Here is a 20,000-nt window from a genome sequence, read left to right on the forward strand (position 1 = left end):
ATTTTATTCTTCCTTTTATTGAACCCATCTTTTTTTTTTCGAAATTCGCTCATACTCCAAGGCCTGATTGTACAAATCATCAATATCTAGGTTTCTAGGAGTGTCTTTCTAGAGCCTGAGGTCCTTACCCTCTAAATATCTAATTGCCTTGCCCCTATAAGAGATCATTATTTCAGTAGAATATCTGGCCAGCTCTTTGAACTTACTTGCATATTTGATCACTAACATAGTTTCCCTGCCTCAGAAACAAAATTCATTCTCTTTCTTTCTCTGAAGTGAAGGTGGGTAAAATTGATCATGAAGCTTCTTTAGAAAGTTTTCGTAAGTAGAATCTATGGCAGTTTGTTTTACAGTCCTCCACCATAATTCAACAGTGACTATCAGTTAGAATGCGGCTAATTTAACCTTCAAATTTTTCCGGTAGTTAATTGCCTCCAAAGTTTCTCCATTTATGCAATTTGATCTTCAAATCGACTGATCAGGTTCTCTGTTATATTTTAGAGGTTGATAATAGACAATCTCTTATATAATTTCCCTTTATCATCTTCACGGGAATGACTCATCTGCTTCGCCATTTGATTCAACAGCCTCTCATTATTCTTTTTCATCATTCTTAAGTGTTTTTTAGAGCTCAAACTCTTGCATTTTGCATTGTATTTTCAACAAAATTGCCCCTTGTCTCCGAAGGTTCACCTTTTTATCCAACACCCTCTACCACCATATGTAATCTCACATCAAAAAATAACCTATATATACTTGATGAGCTTCTCCTCCTAATGCCAATTGGTTTTAGAATGAAACCTCATTTATGTGCAACCAATTCTTTTCTCTTGCGTGTCTTGTATAGTACAAACCCAATAACAATTTTATCATAATATACAGAATCAATAAGCAAAAAAAATTTCTACCAAACATATTTATAACAACTCAAAAACAACTATATCAATACTCTTAACTGATTAAACCAGCCAACAACCATAATGAACAATTCCGACTAACGTCCATTTGCGAGACAAAACCCCTTATCAAAGATAGAGCTGAGTTAGCTTCACAAGAAATGTAGAATAAAGTTTAATTGACAATTAGTCTTTTTCATATTATTACCAATCAAAAAAAAAAAATCAACGCTATATTGTACGACAGAACAAAACTCCACATGAATCATGAATCATGACAAAGAATTGGAATAGAAAAGAAAGCAGAAGCCACAAAGAGATAAAGGGATGAAATTACTCAATTGGACCAAAAATGTTTTTTTCTCGAGACAATGAGAATCTACATGTTCCAGCGTGGAAATTTATTAATATCATTTCTACTCCTATTAAGTTTATTTTCAAATCTCATTCTTATTCACCCATTACTTCTCCTTCCTACCTTTTTTTTTTTTATTTTTTTTTTATTTTTTTATATGTTCAGAAAGATTTCTCTCTTTAGTTTCCCTCTCTTTTTCTCAGTAGTCACTCCTCTTTTCTCTGACATCAAAAGCTTTTCCCTTTTTTTTTTCTCTCTTTATTTTTTTGTCCTTTGGGTTTAAACTGTTTCACGAAGAACAGACATTGTTAATTTCCATTCAAAACTCTTTTGGTTCAATAAAAATGTCTCACACTAACTGGGATGCTGATAAAATGTGAGCTTTCTTACCAAAAATCTCATCTTTCTTTCTTTTTACATGTAAAGTAGACATTTTTTTTGCTTTTCTTGATGGGTTTGAACTCTGGGTCTTTTGAACTTTTTTGGGATTACAGTTTTGCTATTCTTTTTCATTGTTTCTACAGTTCATTTAGTGTCATTTAGTTTTGGGTATTTTTGTTAGGGTTAGCAAGTTTGCAGAATTGCAGTTCAAACCCTTGAATGATTCTTTTTTTTTTTTTTTTTGTTTACTTATCATTTTGAGTGTTGGGAATTGTGCAAAATGGTGTCTCTTTGTTTTGCATGTGATATTGAAAGCAAATTAATATGACATTTCTTCTGGGATTTTTTTGCTAATTGTCTATATATATTGTAGTAATGATTGGCATGGAATTTTGCATTTTCTTAAATTAATTTTCGGGTTCAAACTGATGTAAAGTTGAGTTCTTGGAAAAACCCAGAAATAATTTTTGCTAATTTATGATGAATTACAGGTTAGATTTGTATATCCATGATTACTTATTAAAGAGGGATCTAAAGGCTACTGCACAAGCCTTTCAAGCTGAAGGGAAGGTCTCATCTGATCCTGTTGGTATGATTCCCTCTCCCTGGAAGTTTACTGTAACTGTTTGTTTTATCTTTTCTTTTCAGCAATTTGTTTTAATGGGTTTTTGAGAATTGAGAAATGGTGTTTTTTTTCTAACAGCTATTGATGCACCCGGTGGGTTTTTGTTCGAGTGGTGGTCTGTGTTTTGGGATATATTTATTTCCAGGACAAATGAAAAACATTCTGAGGTTGCTGCTTCATACATTGAGGTTCGTTCGAAGAGCAATTTTGAGTTTGATCTCATTCTCTTGTTATTGTGCTCGATTGGATTTCTTTCGATGGCTAATGAAGAAAAGAGATAATGTAGCTTTAAATTCTATGTTAGTTGGTTATTGGGGCATTTTTGCTGCATTTAGCATTTGAGCCTTGTGGTTTATTTAGTTTTTTTTCGATGATATGTGTTTTATCTACTGTATTTGTAATAATCCATTGGACCCTGATATCTGCATTCAACAGAAGTCATTTGCTTCTTGCTAGGTTCCAGTGTGAAATTTGATATAAATTTCTTCATTTTGCTACTGTGTTTGTGAATCTACCTGGTTTTCTAGCTTCCTGCACCTCTTGCTTTATGCATTGTGTCATATAATGATGATGTGTGTGGATACTTATTTTGAAAGAACATAACCAGATGGTCACAACTCACAAACCATGATTTACTACGGCACTTTTAGTAAATAGAGTTGAGTTCTGTAATTCAATTATTGATGTCTTTAAGATTATTGGTAATTGATGTTCCTCTATGGCTAAAAAATTCTCTGTTGGCTTCCTTCTGTTGTCCTATTGAGTGATTCTAATTAGGAAGTTCAACATCTTAAAGTGCATCCAGCGTTTTGCTTTCTTGTATTGAACCTTTTGGTTTGAAATTGTAGACTCAGATGATAAGAGCAAGGGAGCAGCAACAGCAGCAACAGCCTCAGAGCCAGCAGCTACCTAATCAACAACAGCAGTTGCAAATGCAACAGATTTTATTGCATAGGCAAGCACAACAACAACAACAGCAGCAGCAGCATCAACAGCAGCCACAACAACAGCAACAACAACACCAGCAACACCAGCAGCAGCAGCAGCAGCTGCAACCGCAACAACCACAGCATCCACCACATCCACAAAGAAGAGATGGTTCCCATTTGCTCAACGGTACTACGAATGAACAATCAGGCAACGATACCCTTACTCGACAAAATTCCGGCACTGCGAATGCCATAGCTACTAAAATGTACGAGGAGCGGTTAAAATTGCCCCTTCAAAGAGACTCCTTAGATGATGCATCAATGAAAGTAAGGTGTTTCCTTATTTTATCGTAGTTGATTGCATGGTTTGCAAATTGGATTCTAACTATCAATGCGTTCTTTGCAGCAACGATTTGCTGACGATGTAAGCCAACTCATAGATCAAAACCATTCCTCTATTCTAAAATCAGCTGCTGCTGGTCAACCTTCAGGGTCTGTTTTCCTGTCACCCTCCTTTTTTCTCTGATGTCTTTCTATTTTTGCTCAAACCTTCCGATTTCATTTAAAATTTGACACTTTATTTGCTATTTACTTGACAAAGATTCAAACTGGCATTTTTCTTATATATCTCCCCTTTAAGTCACAGGCTCGCTAATGATTGCAGTGTCAACATTTGGAAGTGTACCTATATCTTCATCCTTCATTACTTGCACCATTTCCTTTATGTGCACTTTCTTGTGCACTACTTTAACTCTAAATATCGTGATTTATGCATACGATTAAAAATAATGAAACCTGATGTTTTCAAAATATACATTAAGATACTATATCTGAAGTGAGTTTGTAGTTTTCTATTTTTTTATTAAATATTTCAACTATTCTAGACTTTTAGAGTGGTGGTGTTTGCAGCTTCATCTTCCGTTGCTAAAGTTCCATTGATTAGTCAATTTTTGCGCATATCCTGCACATTAATTTGATTGTTATTTTGCTATATGCAGGCAAGTTTTGCATGGTACAGCTAGTAGCCTGTCTCAGCAGATAGCATCTCGAAATCAGCAGCTCCAAGGATCTGTAACAGTAAGTCAGTTCACCTGGTTTCTTCCATCTTTTTGCAACATGCGTTAATCTTCAAGTGCCCTTACATGCTCTTGCACTTGTGTATTGTGGTCGAGTAGGACATAAAGACCGAGATGAATCCAGTTTTGAATCCTCGAGGTGCTGGGACTGATGCATCATTGATAGGAATTCATGGTATATTTTAATGCTTTTAAATTTAACTAGTTTTTTCTCGACTCAAATGATTCTTGATTTGTTATACTCCCCCTGTCCTAAAAGAATTGCTACAAGTACAAAGTGGATGTTTTTGAAGGGTCTGGGAAAAGGAATATATATGGGGAGTTGGGAGAAATGTGCTCATGGATGAAAATATAAATTAAATGATGCACGTGGAATGTGGGTCATAGCCAAAAATGGAATTGTAGCAAATTTTATGAGACAGACTAAAAAGAAATTGTATCATATTCTATGGAACAAAAAGAGTAGTTTCATACATGTGGAATATATTGCTCCTATATGCAGGAGGCTGTTGACAACTTTATTGGAAGTTTGTTCTTATCTTTTTTCTTATTGCCTTGTTCACATGGTTATTTCTGCTGAAATGCAATATTTAACGTTTTGCATCAGGATCAAACCAAAGTGGTAACAATTTAACTTTGAAAGGATGGCCACTCACAGTAAGTCTCTTAGACTTAAATTCCTTGTTGGTTTCAATAGCTGAAACTTCAACCTTATAAGGAATTCTCTGAAAAGATATCTGTCGAGGAGACTTTGACATGATATTCTGACTAGGTATTTTACGAATTGTTTCGTAGTCACATTGCCTGCTTGTTGTTGGTAGGGACTTGACAACCTTCGATCTGGGCTTCTCCAGCAGCAAAAGTCATTTATGCAGGCTTCTCAGTCCTTTCATAACCTTCAGATGTTGACTCCACAACATCAGCAGCAGCTTATGCTTGCTCAACAGAATTTGACATCTTCGGTAAATGATCTGGAAAGCAGAAGACTCAGAATGCTATTGAATAATAGAGGTATGGGCTTTGGAAAGGAGGGCCTTCCAAACTCCCCTGCTGATCTGGTCCCGAATGTTGGATCACCTCTGCAAACTGGTTGTCCTGTTTTACCTCGTGGAGAAGCAGATATGTTAATGAAGGTATTACTTTGTACTTGGATTTTCTTCTCTAGGTAGAATCCATATTGTATAAGCTTTAGCAATTGTTTTTCTCGTAAGAATTGCTTTTGAAGGAATTTGAAATTAACCTAAATCACCTTTAACCAATGCTCAATTGTTTTAACCCGTGTTCTTGAGGAATCATCAATCAAAACTTGAGCTAAGATTTTCTCTTGAAGATCGTCGATGAAGCTAAAGAATTATTGTTCATTGGTTTTGGGTTATACGGCTAGTAAAATGGCGCATTAAAATGCTTTTTATTTATGTGATGTAGATGATAAAATGAAGTATGTAATCTAGGGTCAAATAAAACCGACACTTCCAAAACTTGTCTCGACGGGAACCACTTGGCATTAGGGTAAAGAGTAAAAATATGTCATTTAACTGTCCACCCCATTGTCTTAGAGATATTCTATATGGTAAGCACGAACTATTGTAAAAGGCGGGTGGTAGTAATTCTTAAAATGTTTTACACAAAATAGTAATTCTGAAAATTAAGGTAAAAACGTTTAGTTTCTGTTTAGTTTTGGTAAAAGTCATAAATGCCCGTAATAGATCCCAAATGTAAAGCCCAACTTAACGGAAATTAAACTTAACAAAAATATTGCTGTAGTTAATTTTTCAAGAATTGAGTGCTATTTTGTGGAAAGTTTGTGATTTATTAGGATCATTTATGACTTTTACCAACATTTAACGGAAATTAAACATTTTTACCTCCATAATGTTACTGTAGTTAATTTTCCAAGAGTTGAGTGCTATTTTGTGGAAAAATTTTAAGAATTGCTACCACTCGCCTTTTACCATAGTTGGTGCTTACTTTATAGAATATCCCATTGTCTTATAATACTCCCGTGTTGGGCCGGGATGGATCTGTTTTGCTACCATTTCAGTGTGTCTATTTAATTAGGGTCTAAGCCTTGATTTGTTAAGGTTTAAGTACACACAATAATGATTAGTCCTTCTAACTTGCTAGAGCAACAATTAGTCTTTGACCAACATGTGCCTAGTAACTCAGCTTCTTTGTACTTACTATGTACATATGGCACAATGAAAGGCTAAAAATCTAGTTGAGGCTGTGTGATAAATGTGTTTCTTTGAATTTTAACCTTTTGTGATTTTTCAATTTTGTAGTTAAAAATGGCTCAATTGCAACAACAGCAGCAACAACAGCAACAACAAAGCAGTCACCAGCAACATCAACTTCAGCAACTTCAGCAGAATTGGCTTTCTGGTCAACCTTCTCAAGTTTCAAATCACAATCTTCATCAGCCAGACAAGATCACCATGGATGGTAGCTTACCTAACTCCTTTCGGGGAAATGATCAGGTCTAATGATTTTCTTAGCCAATGCTGTTTGACTACTTTTGACACTATTTATCTGCTCAGAGCTGTTAGTTGATGTGGCTGTGTGAGTTCTAGTAGAAGTAGAAACTTATGAAACAATGTTTGATTTAACAATCTTCTTGATGCAGTGGTAATGTGGTATCTTATTTGGCGGGTGTTACAAATCTTAGTCACTTAGAACTTGGAATACAATAACTATGTTTTAAACTTATTGTAGCTGCAGTCAACTAAGGTGGTAAATATCTAAATTTTTGACATTAATTCTTATTATGGAAAAACTAAGGCATATGCATATTGTTTAGTATCTAACTTTTGCAACATTCTATTATCTAATGTTATGAAGTAGCTTCCAATTAGACGGGGCTTGTGGGATCTGATATATGCAATCTTATTCTTTTGATAATAAAGAGGTTGTTTCAATGGACTCTTAATAAGTATTAACAATGCAATTTAATCAAACCAATGTTAGCAAGGCGTGAACATATTTGGAAACTCGGAAAGTTAATTTAGAGTTCCGGGAACGAATGGTTCATATGATGGGTCCCTTAGTTGTAGAATAAAACATTTTTCATTAGAACATTAATCTGGAGTTTGGGGGCGAAGCTTTTGAAACGTTAACATAACGTTTTAGGGACGATTTCTATTTTCTAAAATGGAATTTGTTGGGAAGTTTCCGTTTTTGGTAACTAGGAATCGAAGTATCAAACTAGTGTAACATAATTCACTATCCGATTCTCTTTTTGAATTTGGTATTCACTCAAATTGACTAGAACATAGCAAAACCGATCATAATTCACTTTTAGTAATTCACAATTTGTAAGGAGATAAATGACATTGTAACAAACAATACTATCATTTATATTATGGATTGAATATCTGTGTGAATATTAGACTTAATTAGTTTGGCCCTATATTTATCATCACATCGCTTCCTACGAAAGTTGGGCAAGTTTTCCCTAAGGCACCGACCTTTGTTATTACTATCATACACGGTATATCCTACTCACGAAAGCCATGAATATGATTAGGGTCTAGGGATGGAAGACGACATACCGTACAGGAGGTTTAGTTCCTTACAGATATCATAGTCAAAAGAAACCGAAAGCTGGACAACATATTCAGTCTTCAGTGAATATTATTGAATCACATGAATTCTAGTGTTATGTTATGTGCTTTGACTATTTTTCAAATGGGACAATTGCATGTACTGAACCACATTCCGTGGTCACCAGTTGTAAGACCCTTTTCTTGTCTTCATTGTTTGCTTTTTGCTTGCTTTTTTCTTGTTGATCTCTATCTTGGTAGATACAGGTAAATTCCAACAACTCCTTTGAATCCCTCAACAAAAATTCTTGAACTCCTTGTGAAGTCTTTTTCTTAAAGTTGTATGAAAATGCCATGCATTTGGTTAACAGGATCTAAAGTCTAAACTAAAATATTTTTTCTTGATACTCCTGTAGGGAAAGAATGATAAGATTCCTAAAATTTTTCGGTAGTGATCTGTTGTTTTTTCCATGTAATTGTATAAATCACTAACATATTTTCACGATATTAAGGCTTCCAAAAACCAGAATGGGAGAAAGAGAAAGCAACCAATATCTTCTTCAGGGCCTGCTAATAGCTCAGGAACCGCTAATACAGCTGGACCTTCCCCAAGTTCTGCCCCTTCATCACCCTCTACTCACACAGCTGGAGATGTAATGTCAATGCCATCCTTCCCTGGCACTTCAAAGCCAGCACTTATGTTTGGCACGGATACTAGTGGTAGTGGAACCCTTGCGTCAACATCAAATCAGCTGGTAAACTTTTTTTGTGTTTTGTTAATGAGACATTAAAAGTATTGCACAACTACTCATCGGCATTTTACGCCAGCTCTAAGATGGCACACATCTGGAGTTTCAGGCTGATATGGAACGTTTTGTGGAGGATGGATCTCTAGATGACAATGTAGAGTCATTCTTATCGCATGATGATGCAGAGGCCCAAGATCCAATTGGTCGTGGTATAGACCCAAGTAAAGGTATATTAGAGCCATTGATTCATAAAGATTCTTATTCCTCTCTTCCTGAAAACATAAGGAAGCTGAATGCTGGTAAACAGTTGTAAACAACTGTATACCATTATAAGGCAACAAGAATACATTTATAGGCTAAAAATTCTGATACACTATCTTAATTTGCAAAATGCAATAATGGATACAGTGTTTCAGGATACCCCATGTAAGAGGAGTATAGTAGAAATAGCAGTAAAAAGTTCCCATGTAATTCTGGAGTGAAATAGAGATCTTTAGTTAAATTAATTTGTTGAGACTATTCAATATCTTTCTTGATTTTCACTTCAGTTTTCATTTCCGCTGAATGTTATTATGTCTTCCTGTCTAGTATGTAAAATTGTAAATCATTTAAATATTTGCCACCAAGCAATGCTGCTGCTTGGTGAGGAATTATTTTGAGTATAAAGTCGAGTCATATTCTTCTCTCATCTTGCACTCTTCATATTGGTAAATTGGTACCCGACATCATAAAATTTGGAAACACGCTCAAGTTCTAGGGAGCCATGGTCATAATATCCATGTTTCTAAGTTGTGGTAAATGATACCCCGCTCTGACTTTTAAAATGGAAATTGTTTGCTTATTTTTTGTTTTGTGCTAAATTTATGTAAAACATCATTGATTTACCCCTTCACCTCTAAGTGACTTGGTGGTGTAGGGGGTTGGATGTACATACGTAGTCACTAGTAAGATGAAAGAGATTGCCTCCAATTGACCCTTGATTGCAACTAACTTAGCAATTATAAAGACAGTATACACTTTCACTATAATTCATTTGAATTTTTGTATGGTCATATCTACTTATAATTCAATTTGTTGATTTGTCAGAGCTTAGTCTAAATCCTCTAATCTGAAATTATATTAGGATTTATGTTCACGGTAGTTCAATCTGTTCGAGCAAGCACAGCCAAAGTAGTATGCTGTCATTTCTCATCAGACGGAAAACTTCTTGCCACCGGTGGGCATGATATGAAGGTGAATATTGAATGAAAATTTGTTAGCATTCTTTTCATAATGTTAGCATTAAATATTTGCTTAAACATGTCAAAATTTCATTGCAGGTTGTCCTATGGTATGCTGATTCATTGAAGCCTAAAACTACACTCGAGGAACATACAAAATTGATAACTGATGTCCGCTTCAATTCTAGCATGTCTCGCCTAGCAACGTCTTCCTTCGATAAATCTGTTCGAGTTTGGGACGTGGAAAACGTTAGTGAATACGTATCTAAGAAATATGCTTTCTCCAATACATGCTAAATATAGTCCTAGCATGCCGGTCAAGTTCTTAATTATTCATGTGCTTTCTCCAATGCATGCTAAATATGCTATGAAAATGCAAGAAATATTTTTATAATCTTTCCTGTGGTCCTTTCAGATGCTTGATGCTTTAAATTTTAAATTGCAGATCTTTTTGCATCTTTTATGACAGATATAGGCAATTTTTTGTTTAACTGTTGCATGGGTTCATTAATTCCATTGTCTTTTAGGCTTTTAGCTTTCAAAACATTCATCTAGTTCTATGTGTAAACAAATTTGTTGACGAGTAAACATTGGAATTGCAGCAGGGCTATTCTATTCGTAATTTTATGGGACATTCTGCCACTGTAATGTCACTAGATTTTCATCCTAATAAAGACGATCTCATCTGTTCTTGTGATGGGGATGGTGAGATCCGCTATTGGAGCATTAAAAATGGAAGCTGTACCAGGGTGTTTAAGGTGAGGATCCCTCCATCATGTAATTGTTGGCTGTTGGCACATGCTGGAAATAATAAATTTAGTTCCTAATTCCTAATTTTAAGTGATGAAAAGAGTTGAGATCAGAAGAAAAAACTTATAAGTTGATAAGAATATTAATTCTCTTCACATATTTATTCTTTTGGTGCAGGGTGGCAGCACCCAGATAAGGTTCCAGCCACGTCATGGAAAGTATCTTGCTGCAGCTGCAGAGAATGTCATATCAATACTCGATGTGGAGACTCAAGCTTGTCAACACAGATTGCAGGTTGGATCTACTTTTAGGATACCAATTAAAAACCCTTGAGTTTTTGTTCGTTTCTTGACGTAGTGAGATCGAGTGCATAACTTTAAAGTGAAAGTCTTTCGGATGTTTATCAGTCTAACTCTAACTGGTTTGTGTCGTTGTGTGTGTGAGCTTATGTGTGTTCTATAATCATTGTGTATGAGTCGTTTCCCTATACATGTTGCATTTGAATCCCAAATTACACGTCTTCATTGCAGGGCCATACAAAACAGATCCATTCAGTATGCTGGGATCCTTCCGGTGAATTCTTGGCTTCTGTTAGTGAGGACTCTGTTAGAGTTTGGAGTCTAGGCTTAGGGAATGAAGGTGAATGTGTTCATGAGCTGAGCTGCAATGGGAACAAGTTCTACTCATGTGCATTCCATCCTAGGTTTCCCTCTCTACTGGTGATTGGCTGTTACCAGGCAAGTTTCTTATCACTTCTATCACATCCTTTTCTTGTTTTACTTGAAACATAAGTTTACAAAATAGGTATCCAAAACTTGAGGGATCGTCATAATGCCATGTCCGTGTTTGTATATATTTCTATTTTGATTTTCCGCGTCCATATACCATTTTCAAGATTGATAACACAACTCAATCTCATCTTTTGCTCAGTGCAGATTCGTCTCTTGACCTTGCATATATATATATATATATATATATATATATATATATATATATATAATATAAACTTGGCATTAATACTTTTGTGATTCTATTAAGTAGGATAGATGATGGATTTTATTAAGTTTTCCGTATGGAGCTGATATTTGTTAATACACCAAGTCACCGACTTGGTTTAATGCTTCACTCTACAAAGTACAACATTGGTTTTACTTAAAAAAAGGCCATTTAATTGAAAATTTTATAATTCCTCGTTAGCTCAGAGCTGATATATGTTAATAATTCCTCCCTACTAAGTTTAATGCATGACGATAATTTCCTCTTCATGATACTGAGCATACGGATGAACTGAAAAGTTCAAGGAGAGTTTCTTAAGTGGAAGTGTTTTGATGTCAAAAGGAGCGAAAATGGAAGAAGTTGAATTTTAGCAGTCTAATTTGTTTTATGGGTCATATGTGGGAATTTTTTTAAATTTCTGATGCGTTAAATTGAATAGAGCTGTGTTTGCCTAATGTGGGTGGTTGTAGTCAATGGAGCTGTGGAACATGTCAGAGAACAAGACCATGACTGTATCAGCTCATGATGGGCTCATTGCCTCGTTATCTGTATCTGGCGTGACGGGATTGGTGGCTTCGGCTGGTCATGACAAGGTTGTGAAGCTCTGGAAGTAGATTTTGATCCAAATACGCCAGGTTATTTTTACGACCGTTTTTGGTTACTCATTGGTAAGGTCCAGGCTATTTCCTGGTGATTTTGTAACTTAACTAGGCTTTGTCTCTTAAAAACAGTTTTAGAAGCAATCTTAGTGACGGACTTCCCATGAATTTTGTCTGGTTATGTGTTGGTGACTTGGTGTATTAGCAATGAACAATCTCAGAAACAATCTTAGCATATTTGCCTTTTCCTAAAAACATTGCCAAGCTTGGACGCTGTGAAGTACATCAACAATGTGAAATTCTTGTTAATCTCTTGGTTGTTTTACCTGACGATGTAATGCTCATTTAAGCTGAGAACAAAAAATAATAAATTTCACCAATGGCATCCTAAGGTATGTATGTGGCAGGACAAATTGAGAAATGAATGTACGTGTAGCGGCATTACATGCTAACTTGCTAACAAGGCAAGAATGATAGATGGAAAGGGCTTTTATTATGTAGCAGGCCAGCAGCCATGACTAGCCCATGAGCCATGCTATGTTAATAGGTTAAAATACCAACTCAAAATACCAATTTTAATAGGTTATAATATCAACTTTAATAGATTATAACACCAACTACAAATAGGTTATACGCCCTCCTATTTCTTCCATTAGTCCCATTTGACTTTTCATTAATTTTTAAGTGGGTCAAATGGGACCACTTAAATAGGAGAGAGAATGTGAATTAGTAAATTGTTAATGATTTCTAATTAGATTAATGATTCCCTTTAAAATTTTAATTTTGTCTTCTACTTTCAAAAAATTTACCTTTTAAATCTGAAAATGAATTTAAAAATTCTGAAAATTGAAAATAATTTTGAAGATACTGAAAATAGAAAATCTAATACAAGTCCTCACTAATAAATTCATACATTACATAGTTCACCATTGATTAAAATTAATGGTTCCAACAACGCAAAATAAAATTACGTAAGGATCGACTACTTAATTTCCTCAAGCTTTTTCAACTCTTCAACAACATCGGGATAGTTGTAGTTTTTGTTGATCATGTGATTACGTATTTTTTTTCTTTCATTGACTTCAGAAAAAAAAATCAAAACATAAACTGATGCATTAAAATTAGGTTACAAAATTAATGCCAAACAACCACATTTGTCAAATCTTTTTGTTTCATCAAGTATCCAAATGTCCAAAAATTCCAAAAATTGAAAACAAATTTACTGAGAGAGAACCATGAAAAAATAGAAATCCAAAACATCCAAAACTGAAAACAACAATTCATGAGAGAAAAAATCAAAAATAGGTTAAACATAATTTAAGAGGAATCATGAACAAATGAAATCCAAAACATCGAAAACTGAAAACAACAACTCAAGAGGGAAAAACTCAAAAAAAGGCTTAATAGAATTTGAGAGGGAACCATGAAAAAATGAAAATCCAAAACATCCAAAACTGAAAACAGAAACTTAGGAGGGAAAAAAAAATCAAAAATAGGCTAAACAGAATTTGAGAGGGAACCATGAAAAAATGAAAATCCAAAACATCCAAACCTTAAAACAGCAACTTAGGAGGGAAAAAAAAAATCAAAAATACTCTATATATTCTCTATTAATTGCACACATTAATTGCACACATTAATTGCACACCAACAAACACAATGGGTAAAACAAAAGATGTTACTCCACATTAAAAAAAACCAAATTATGCAAAAACTCCTCTCATCCATGAACAAAAAAGGAAGACCAGAGCTTGGCACAATCAACAAACTAGCTACTGAATGAAACAGTCGTATTATTAATGAGATTTCATTAGTCGTTTTTAGCGGCTAATTTTTTTTATATATTTGTTCATTACTAATTAAATTTTAATTAGTAATGGTTGTAATTTGAAAATTTTCTATGATGATTAGAAACTTGTTAACGCGTAACGTAGTTATGAAGTGTAACAAGTAACGTAAATTTTGAAGGTAAAACTTAAAGTTGAGTAACTACCCATAATATTTGGGGATAATTATAATACTTACCTGAAAACATTATTTACTGATGTTGAGACTAAATTAAATATTTCATACATATAAAAGTGATTTTTAAACATGAAGTACAAGTTACATAACTTGTTATATGTACAACAAGTTTTACCCAAACCTTAAACTATCATAGATAAACCTTTCTTACACCATATTAGACCAAATTGAGGATAGAATTCACCTCAAATCAACAGCCCCTAGCTGCCATACTACCCCTCTTTTAGCCCCAAAACCCACTTACACACTCCACCAAACTCTATAACCAAAGCCCCTTTTGTTCTTACCCAAAAACACCATCATAACAAGCATGCAAACATGATAAATCAAGACGTATTTGCTGTTCATATTTTCAGCTCCATCAACCTTCTTTCACTCTTCATTTTACTCCTAAACTCATCCATAAGCACAATAGAAGTTCATTCTTACAATTCCTAACACAAACACCTTCTTTTCTCATCAAATCTCCTTCAAAAACCATCTAAAACTTCTGAAAATTTATGTTTATAAACTCAAATATTCCATAAAAAATAATTTTTATTTCAAGAGCTTTTCATAGACACCAAACTTGATGAAATCCACCAAGAATAGAGTAAGTTATGTTCATTTCTTTATTCCACTAGTTTTGTTAAAACTTGTTCATGTAGAATTTTTTTTACATGAAAACTTTCTATAAACTAAGATTAATATAAAATGTGTATTTCATCATAATAACTAAGAAAGATAATCTCCTAAGAAGGCCTAGAAATTTCAGCCAAAAGAAGAAAATTTGAAATAGTTTTCTTCCATCATCTTACAATCTCCTATTTGTGTTTCCTAGCCAAAAAACTCTCAAGTTGTGGGACTTGTTCAACAAGTGTTGCTCAACACTAAACAATCTCCCAATTAAAAAAAATACATCAAGGGTAAGTAGATCTAACAATCTTTAGTTGGAAATCAAAAGTCATCAAGTTACATAGAAAGATCCAAAATAATGGTATTTTTGAATTCTTTAAAAATAATTATAGCAAAGGAGTTGGATCTTAGATATTGAGAAGTTATATCAAAGGTTGAGAAGTACTTTTGGAGCTAAGGATCGAGGTATGTCACATGGGGTGATTTTTAAAGGATTTAAGAACAAGTTGGGAAAGTTTGTGTATAAAATTGTTTTTAAAAATAAAATTCCCAACGAGGAAGTCTTAAATCTTGAAAAATGATGTCAAAATGATAATTTTGAGTATGGAATAACTTATTACATGTATTATTATTGTGGGCATCATGCATGTTGATTTTATAAATTGTATGTTTAAAGGCATGTTTAACACTACTTTGTGAAAGTTATTGTGATGGAAATGATTATGTGAAATTTGAAAATATTTGAAATTCGTTATGTGAAATTCATGTTAAGAAAATCCCTTGAATACTTTTTGTTAAAATTATTCGTTACATTGATATTTTAATGGATTTTAAGGTGTTAAATACTCTTATTATAAAATATGGTATTAGATAAACTCTTTATCATCAAAAATAATTAATAAAAACATATTATAAAGTCTCCAACAAGATTTGGACAAAATATATTTAGTTAATAATTTTTTTCATGATTTTTGAAATCGTTAAATTGTTTAACGGTAAATTGTCAAATGATAAAATATAAAATAATTACCAAACAAAGACATGTGCACTTGAAATTTTTATCACATACTCATATGGATAGTAAGTAAAATTGATAAAAGTTTGGAAAGGTTTCATTGACATTTAAGGACCTTAATAATTTTTACTCGGTTATTAACAATCGGTAAGTTAGAAAACGGTAAAATATAAAATAAATACTAAATCAAATCTTTTGGACATGAAAATTTTATAAGACACTTATATAAACAGTAGAAGATGTTCAAAAATTTATATGGATTTTCGTGACCATATATGGACTTAAATAAATTTTATTTGGTTTATCGGTAAAATAATAATATTAATTATTAAAGATACCCCACATAATTTTCAATGGTTATTTAAAATTTTATACCCCTTAAAATAGCTTCTGAAACATCATATAAGTTTTATAATATTTTATTCGAACTCAAATAATTTTAAACCTATTTTATTCTATTTATCGATAAAATGTCTATATAAAATAATAAAACATCATACATGACTTTATAAGTTCAAATGGCCTAATAAACATGTTATTTGACTTATGGAACTTTGGTATAATTTTATAAAATAAATTATTAATTAGTTACTAATTTATCAAATTAATAGAAAATGTTTATTTATTAAAAGGTGTAATATTGTTAAATTAAATTTGGGTAAAAATAGACCTATATCAAAAATTTATAATTATATTAATAACCTACTACCTCATAGTATAAAAAGTTTAACTTAGATGGTTTATAAATTTTACGGATTTAAGACACCATTTAAATAACGGTAAATACCTAAATTGTCGAAAATAATCGTAAGATCGTTATAAATTCGCATAACCAATTATAATCTGATGGGACAACCTTAAATTCATTTTAAATAAGTTATTATAATGACTTGATTAATTTGGGCTTTGTTGGAGAATTAATATGTATTTTATAAATCAATTATCGATTTTATTACCGGCAAAACTATCTCGTATTTAAGAGAATAACGTTTTATGAAATCTTCTGTCATAATGATTTTATAGACTTATGAATTATATTGTAGTTGTTTTGAATGAATTTCAAAACTCTTTTATGTTACATTTTCTTTAAGAAGGATTGAAATGAAACATTTTAGTGGTTTCCTTGAAAAATTGTTTTGAACTTTAATCACTTTTTATTACGATGCACTTCCATACATGCTAGTGATGTCCCAATATAATACAAAGGTTATGTTTGATGATATGATTATGCTAAGCATGTTTTACCCATGTGGGAAACATTATGATTTGATTTTGCTAAGTCGCAAATAAAAGATGTTTTGCTATGTTGCAAATAAAAGATGTTTATCATATAAAAAAAATTGATATTTTTGACTTTCAAATGCTATTGAAATTACAAGATATACATTATATACAAAAATATTTTAGTCTAAATGACGGGTACATATGCCACAGCAAATGTTGTGTGCATGATTAAACGACTCACTAATGCTGAGCGCGTATTGTTCACGATACCATTGTGTTACACTTGCCGGACATGTCGCGGATGGTAGATCGACTACCAAACGAGTCACAGGATGACTCACAGATAGGGGTGTCAAACAGGTCGGGTTGGGTCGTTTTCAGGTTCGGGTCATATATAAATGGGTCAATAGACCCTTGACCTGAACCTGACCCATTTAATTAAATGGGTCAAAAATTGAAACCCCGACCTGATCTGTTACAGGTCGGGTCAACCTGCTAATGACCCATTTAACCTGCTTTTTTTTTTTCAGGTCATTGAACCCATATAATTCAGGTCATTTGACCCATTTGACCCAAAAATTACAATATTACAAAATTACAATATTACAAAATTACAACATAAAAATTACAATATTACAAAATTACAATATTATAAAATTACAACATAAAAACTAATTTATGGCTAACACTGTAAAACATTACAAGCTTCATCCATTAATGGAACACAGTAAACATACTTTCATCCATTAATGGAGTTGAAAATCGAACACAGTACAAGCTTGAATTGAAGATCAGGAAGATTGAACTGAAAAATCAGAAAAATCGAACACAATACAAATCAGAAAAAAATAGAGTAAATAGAAAAAAAAGTCGCACAGAAGCAGCAAGCAGCAAGCACAGAGAAGCAGCAAGCAGCACTCAGAAAACCAAAAAATAGAGTAAATAAAGAAAAATGGAGTAAAATCAAAATCAAAACAGAAAATATTACCAGTTTAGTAAAACAAAATCAAAATCAACACAGTATTAACACAGATTACACAAAGATTACAGTAAAATAAAAATCGATGAAGCAACAAGCCCAGAAAATGAAACAGAAAATATGAATCTTGTAAAACATAAAGAAAAATGGAGTAAACATAACACAAACAGAAAAATCGAAAAAATCGAAAAAATCGATAAAAATGAACTACAGAAATTTCGGAAAACCCAAATGTAAAGCTTTAACCAAATACAAAACCAAAGATCAGAAACGAAACCAGATCTGATCCCTATTTTCGTCAAATATAGTGAAAGAAAACCAAAGAAATGAAATCAGATTCAAAGCCAAAGAATTGAAATCACAAACAAAGCCAAAGAGTTTGAGTTTTCTGAGATTGGTTAGAGAAAGAGAGAATGAGAGAGAGGGGGGGAAAGGGCAATGAACGGGTAAAGAAAGAGATTAGGGTTAGGAGTGGGTAGGGTTAGTTTATATAGGAAATTAATCAACGGTTAGATCAAGGCCAAACAAAATCCAACGGCTGTGATTCCATTTAATAAATGTGTCATCACTCATCTAGTATAATGGGTTAAATGGGTTAAATATGGGTCGACCTGACCTGATTGACCCATTTAATAAATGGGTTAAACAGGTTTTTTTCGGGTTTAAATATTCAACCTGAACCTAACCCATTTAATAAACAGATCAGGTCGGGTTGACCCATTTAATTAATTGGGTCAAAAATCTAAACCCAAACCCGCTAATTTCGGGTCGGTTTCAGATCAGGTTAGTAGGTCGGGTCAGCTTTTGCCAGCCCTACTCACAGAGTACCCATGCAAACTTATGATGAGTTTGAAATTGATTTGGATCCATTGAGATCTTATGATTTATGACGAAAAATGAGAATTTGAAATGACTATAGAGCCATTGAATTGGATTTGAATTATAATATGATTTATCAAATGAAAAAGCATCTTTCAAAATGAATTTACTCAAATCAAAAAGGTTTTAATAACTTTTTTAATAACTTTTTTGATGGACACTAGTGTGTTTATACTCAGCCTTTTTGCTGATACTATGCTTTGTATGTTTTTCTAATGGTTTTGTTTTTAGAGTAAACCCCTATGGCACCTCGATGGAGAATGGATATGCGAGCGGAAGATAAACCCGAGTTGGAGTATGACTCCCCTTTTGTTTAGATCTCTTTATTGTATTTGAGAGACTATTAGTTTAGTTGTTTAGATAGACTATTTTAAGAATGTAATTTGAACTTAGGACTTATTTCGATTTGGTTGTAATTTTTCTATAATTTAGACAGTTAAGACTTCCGTTATATTGCTTTAGTTTGGTTCAAGTATTTTACTTGGATATTGGTTTGACCTTTAAGTAACCCCTTACTTGTGTTGGCAAAAGTAAGCTTCCGCATGATTAATACTAAATTTCAGTAAGTGACTGCCTTCATAATTCGAGGCGGTTACAATTGGTATCAGAGCCAAGGCTTTGGAAGCTTGTCTAAAATATCAGAAAAATTAGAGAACGAGTTTAATTTAGAGAAGTTGAAGTTTGGAGTAACTAATGGAAGTAATTAGAAAATAAACTTAAAATTTAGGGATTATTGGTAAAGAAAGGATTTAAGTAGTACGTCTAACTTAAATCAAATTATTTACTAAGTACCATTAGTAAACTAGAAGTCTTAAAGGTTACTAGTAAGCAAGTGATGATCCAATTATGTGGCTAAGTTGCCTAAGCATGATGGTAAATTAAGTTGAGGGTAAAATCATCATTAAAAGTGTTGAGACTATTAAACAAGCGATCCAATGGGATGAAAATTGATGAAGTCATTAAATTAATAACGTTAAGAAAGAGTGTTATGCAAGTGCATATCTATTTTTCTTAAAGGCATAATTATTAATTAGTTATTATCTCTTGGCAGGAACCTAGAGGAAATTAGGGAAGGAATAAATCCCCAAGCCCAATTGAATCTCCTAACCGAGCAACTCAGAGTCATCCAAGAGACCAATGCTCAATTA

At 33.1% G+C, this 20,000-nt stretch overlaps 1 protein-coding gene across 2 annotated transcripts; it reads left to right on the forward strand.

The window, feature by feature from the left end:
- Window positions 1-1,397: 1,397 nt before the first annotated feature.
- On the forward strand, window positions 1,398-12,510 carry LOC130817542 (transcriptional corepressor LEUNIG). 2 transcript variants are annotated; one of them, XM_057683301.1, is made up of 18 exons: window positions 1,398-1,627; window positions 2,124-2,221; window positions 2,336-2,445; window positions 3,106-3,513; window positions 3,593-3,678; window positions 4,185-4,263; window positions 4,362-4,437; window positions 4,870-4,919; window positions 5,084-5,395; window positions 6,545-6,739; window positions 8,314-8,556; window positions 8,660-8,777; window positions 9,674-9,783; window positions 9,870-10,019; window positions 10,373-10,528; window positions 10,698-10,814; window positions 11,051-11,257; window positions 11,987-12,510. In XM_057683301.1, the coding sequence occupies exons 1-18, from the start codon at window positions 1,596-1,598 to the stop codon at window positions 12,128-12,130; spliced, it is 2,691 nt and encodes an 896-aa protein (XP_057539284.1). In that variant the 5' UTR covers window positions 1,398-1,595; the 3' UTR covers window positions 12,131-12,510. The 2 variants fall into 2 exon arrangements, with proteins under 2 accessions (XP_057539284.1, XP_057539285.1); XM_057683302.1 differs by having other exon boundaries at window positions 10,376-10,528.
- Window positions 12,511-20,000: the final 7,490 nt, after the last annotated feature.

The sequence above is a fragment of the Amaranthus tricolor genome, chromosome 7, assembly GCF_026212465.1.
Source record: "Amaranthus tricolor cultivar Red isolate AtriRed21 chromosome 7, ASM2621246v1, whole genome shotgun sequence".
In the NCBI taxonomy this organism is placed as follows: domain Eukaryota; kingdom Viridiplantae; phylum Streptophyta; class Magnoliopsida; order Caryophyllales; family Amaranthaceae; genus Amaranthus; species Amaranthus tricolor.